The sequence below is a fragment of the Nannospalax galili genome, unplaced genomic scaffold, assembly GCF_000622305.1.
Source record: "Nannospalax galili isolate Female #2095 unplaced genomic scaffold, S.galili_v1.0 scaffold1151, whole genome shotgun sequence".
Taxonomy (NCBI): Eukaryota; Metazoa; Chordata; class Mammalia; order Rodentia; family Spalacidae; genus Nannospalax; species Nannospalax galili.
Genome location: NW_008329807.1, coordinates 371,254 through 375,971, shown reverse-complemented (window position 1 = coordinate 375,971; position 4,718 = coordinate 371,254). Strand labels below are relative to the sequence as shown.

Here is a 4,718-nt window from a genome sequence, read left to right as displayed (position 1 = left end):
AACCACTAACTCCTGAAATCACCTTTAAAATGCAAAAAATAAGCTTTTTTTTTTCCTGCCATTTTCACAATGTATCATTGTCCTATAGAAAAACCCGTTTTTAAAAACGTCTTTAAAAAAAGATTAGCAAACACACTGGATATTTGTGTCAAGTTTTGATTTTGATTCATGTCAATATTAAATACTCAACAGGCAGACCAGGATTTTTGTTTCTGTTGTTTTGACACAGATCTAAGACTACAGCCTAGGCTGTTCTTGAAGGTAGGCATTCCTTTTGCCTGGGTGTTGGGATTATAGTTACATGTAGGCCTCCAAACTGGGCTACAGACCATAATTTTTTTTTTTTTTAAGCATAACTTTTATTTTCACTGTTACTCTGAACAGCCCAGAGACTAGATCTACAAAATGCCCCACCCTTTCTCAATCCTTTCATTTATTTGTCAGAATTTGTCACATGAACAAAAAATTGTAGACTGCTGCATGCTGTATTAAAGCCCCTATCCCCACTACCTGAAACACTGTAAATCATGAATATTAATTCAAACCCAAAGAATAGAGCAAATTTATGTGCACAATGCTAAAATCACTATCTAAACAGAATGTATCATTCACTCAAATTAGTAATATATACAATGGAATCAATAACCTATTAGACTAACAGAGAAAGACCTGCTTTCCCTAATCTACTATGACAACTTTAATGTAGTTTTTCTTCTTGCTATAAGGGTAAATACTGGGGTTATGGGTGTCAACCATGTCCTTACCCACACTTAAAAAGTTTATCAATAAGCTCTTCAGACACAAGTGGAGGATAGAAAAATAATATAGCATAGACAAATAGCAATAAACTACAGAATGCCTACCAAGTAATAATAAATGCAGATACTAGCTACAGATCTATTTCTAAGATAAGCAATTTGTGTATGTGTGCAAGCATAAACATGTCAAACACACATGGGTCATTTTTGTCCCCCAAATAGATCTCATTTCCACACATACAGATTTACCTGACACTTGATGGCAGAATCTGATTTCATGAGATTGATTCAATACACACACAAAAAACAAGCACGTTAACAAAAGCAAACCTTCAAAGCAGACTGCACATCTCCTGACAAGCTTATTTTACAGTCAAGTTTTACACTGCATTCAGTCTCCCCTCTACCAAGAGCAAACTGATTTGAGTAAATCATGTTCAGTTAACAGGTTCGTCTTTCTTGTAACATTAGGGTACTTCTAATTGTGCTATAAAAATAGCCCCAAAGCTACTACTTAACTGAAAATGAAAATGTCCTTCCATATAAGTTTTAAGCTTATCAAAAGTGATAGGGATCCCAGACTTTTCCACTTTTAGCATTCAGTATGTTCTTTTGCTTTACTGTGTCCTACAACACTATCAGGGTTGAGACTGAAGAGATATAAAACTTTTCCTATAGCCTTGAAATTTAAAGTCATTAAGTTCTTACTACATAAATGCTTTTCAGGTTACTTGAATTTTTTTAAGGAACGAGGGTGATTAGGGGCTGAGCAGAAGAGAGTAAAGGTAACTACTTTATGCTTTGTGACACTACTTCTTTGCTTGGCCTCTATTTTATAGCTTTCCCTCTTTGGTCCTTCAATGGGAAGGAGAAAATCCCACCACCAACTCAACTCTTCCTCATCCTACCAAATTCCAAACTGAACTAGTATTAAACTTAAAAAGCATACCTGGCTCTGACACCTCTGTTTTCGGGGTAGTTATTTTGTCCTCTCTTGAAATGCTCATTTCTGTCATTTGTTGAGTTACAGGCAAGGCAGCCACAGGCACATTTCTATTTGAGTTCAAGCAAACAATTATTTTTAAAGATGTTAAGGGTACTACTTTTTGAGATAAGTTGTCAATTCAACTTTAATTTTTAACATGATCAAATGGCACTAGACAACTTAAAATTTTGGAAGATAATGGATGCCCAGCTAAATGGGTAAGAAGAAAGCAATTTGATAAATGGCTCATCAATTCATGGCTGCATTATTTGCATAGGTCATCACATTCTATAAACCAACTAGACAATGTTTAACTGTGCTTGTAATTTAAGGACAAAAGGACAGCTGTGCTGACAGACCTTGTGTGGCACTGTAATAGTCTGCAGAGTCTCATCCTCTACAGTCACTAATCCTTAATTACAAAGAAATAAAAACACAGCATTTCAACAGTGGCCTTGAGGGGATAATGGAGTAGAGTATGTTGTGATATACATCTTTACAAGGACCCAAGAACCAAATATTATAGGACATTGGAATCCTTCATTGTGCAACATAGGCAAAGTCAAGGGCATCTGATGTATCGACACCTTGATTTATTACATGGATAGCACAAACACCTTGATTTTTCTCATGAACTCTGAAACGTTCACTCTTACCTTGACTTTTCAGATGTGCTGCCAGCAGCACCTTCACAGCTGTTTAAACTAGCATCTGCTCTCTGTACAGATGCAGAATCTGAGGTAGGACTGTTGGAACCACTAGCTGTCCCTATTATTTAAAAGAAGGGTACGTAAGAAACAAATCAATAGTACAAACCCCACTCAGTAGAGACTTAGTAAATATCAATACTTGCATTTAATTAGGTTAGTGATTTAAGCACTTTCACTGCACTGCAATCCTACACTTGACATCGAGACAGAAGAAATGTAAGAAGTCATATCCCAGTGAACATATGCATGAAACAAAATTTCAAAACAGAAAAAAGTTACAAGATTTCTGTAGAACAGTCATTGGTTCCTGAGGCAGTGAGTGAGGTAAGGTACTCAGCCTTACTTAATGTTAAGCCCTTGTTTGGCCTTCTCTCCTTGGGTTTTCAACATTCTCAGTCAATTTTTGATTCCATGTTTTCTTTCCACCAGTTCTTCAAGAGTGTTTTTCCTTGGAAACAACTTACCCATTGGGCTCATTCTGCCACTATTCTGCTGCCTCTGAAGATGTTCTTTGTAGCAAACAGAACACATTCCATTTGTCCTAGGATTCCCATAAAAGCCACATCCTGTACTACACAGCATGGGCCCTGGGGTCTGGTTAGTCTCCTGAGCCATATTTTTCTGCTATAAACAAAGAAAATTTTTAGGAATTAGCACACCACCAAAATTTACCAGTATACCTTTGTTATTATTTTTACACACCAAGTCTGTTACTAACAAAAACCAAAGCCATGTTATAATTTACAAGAATGAACAGAAAAATCCGAGTATCTTACAGTCTTTAAAAAATAAAAAAATAAGATGTGGCGCACACCTTTAGTCCCAGCACTATGGGGGAAGAAACAAGCGAGAGAGACCTTAGTTCTAGGCCAGCTGGGGATTCAGGGACAGACTCAAAAAACCAAAGCAACAAAACGAAAAGAATGTGAATGAACTATATAAGGACCAAAAATAAATTCTACCATTAAAGTGTGTGATTTTACCTGTTACTATTTAATTTCAATTTCTGAGGTCAGTTTGGGGTTGTTTGAACCAATTTAGGAAACTGGCATTTTTACTTTTTGCACTCTTGCACTATGAATAGACCATTTCAAATTAATTACTTCATTGGTTAAAAGCACAAAATGGGGAGAAAAAAAAAAAAAAGCATTCCAAAATAACCTAACCCTCTTGACATTAGTTCAGTTGGCTAAGTGTTGGATTGTTGCCTCTACAGCTTTCTTAAAACCGACCCCCCCCAAACTAAAGTAGTCTTAGATGTCTTTGGACCTCCTCAGTAATCTGATCTGCTTTGAGGCAGGCATACCTAGCCCCAGTGCCTAGAAACCTGCAGCTGCAATTTCTCTGCCAAAGGCTCTCTTAATTTTAACAAGTATCTTCCTGCCCAAAAGCAAAACCTTTCAAAGATTGAACTTGGTGTAGTAAAGCAATATAAAAACATAATTTTTGGTAATGGTTTAATACATAACACGAGGCTATCAGAAAGAACTTCACACAGCAAGCACATCTTTGCTTTTCCGGAAATCTTGTTTAAATTAGCATAGAAATAATGAACTGAATTTAATAGATTTTCCTCTGTATAAATATACATTAAGAAAAATTACTTTTGAATTCTGTGACATTATTTGAAAGCATGATTAAAAGGAAATTGCATTCACGTTTTTTTCCAACCACAACAAAGACATCCTTTAGTGAGTTAAAATAATATTTTAATAATTATTAACGCTTAAAAAAAAAAATCACAAAACAGTGGAAATGGTACCAATTTAACCAGGCCAGAATCCTGGCAATTAGTGCCATGCTCCCCAAACTGAAATGAGAGCAATCTTTCCGTTTGTTAGCAGAAGGGCACTTCATTTCAAGCAAATCAAGTTTGTGTGGAGAATGATTAGGAGCCACAGCTTAGAACAACAGTATTAATTTAGTTGGCACTGTCTCTTTAAGTGAGTAGAATTTAGCTGACTCATCTTGCAGCAGGGTAGTGTAAATATTTCAACACCACTTATGAAGTTTAATAAACTTTTAGCTGAGGTTTTTGAATGTTGAGAGTAACACGATTTAATCAAAAAGTGAATTTTCACATTTTCATTATGCACAGTACACTGATCTTTGCCCTACACAAAACTTGGGTCATTCCCAGTAAAGAGTTATGCTGAGCTAGCTTACTACACTAACTTCCAGTATCATTTGGCATTGCCTTTAAAAGTATGTGGGGATTTTAAAGATTAACCCATATTATTGAGAAAAAGATTAAAGAGGGAGATC

At 35.9% G+C, this 4,718-nt stretch overlaps 1 protein-coding gene across 1 annotated transcript in view; it reads right to left on the bottom strand.

The window, feature by feature from the left end:
- The window catches only part of Zfand5 (zinc finger AN1-type containing 5), a 7,333-nt gene extending 2,836 nt beyond the window's left edge, over positions 1-4,497 (bottom strand). The window contains exons 1-3 of the mRNA XM_008841816.3: positions 2,918-4,497; positions 2,400-2,511; positions 1,708-1,811 (exon numbers count right to left, since the gene is read on the bottom strand). Of these exons, the coding sequence (XP_008840038.1) occupies positions 1,708-1,811; positions 2,400-2,511; positions 2,918-3,068 (367 nt within the window). The 5' untranslated portion in view covers positions 3,069-4,497. The remainder of the gene's footprint in view (positions 1-1,707; positions 1,812-2,399; positions 2,512-2,917) is intronic.
- Positions 4,498-4,718: the final 221 nt, after the last annotated feature.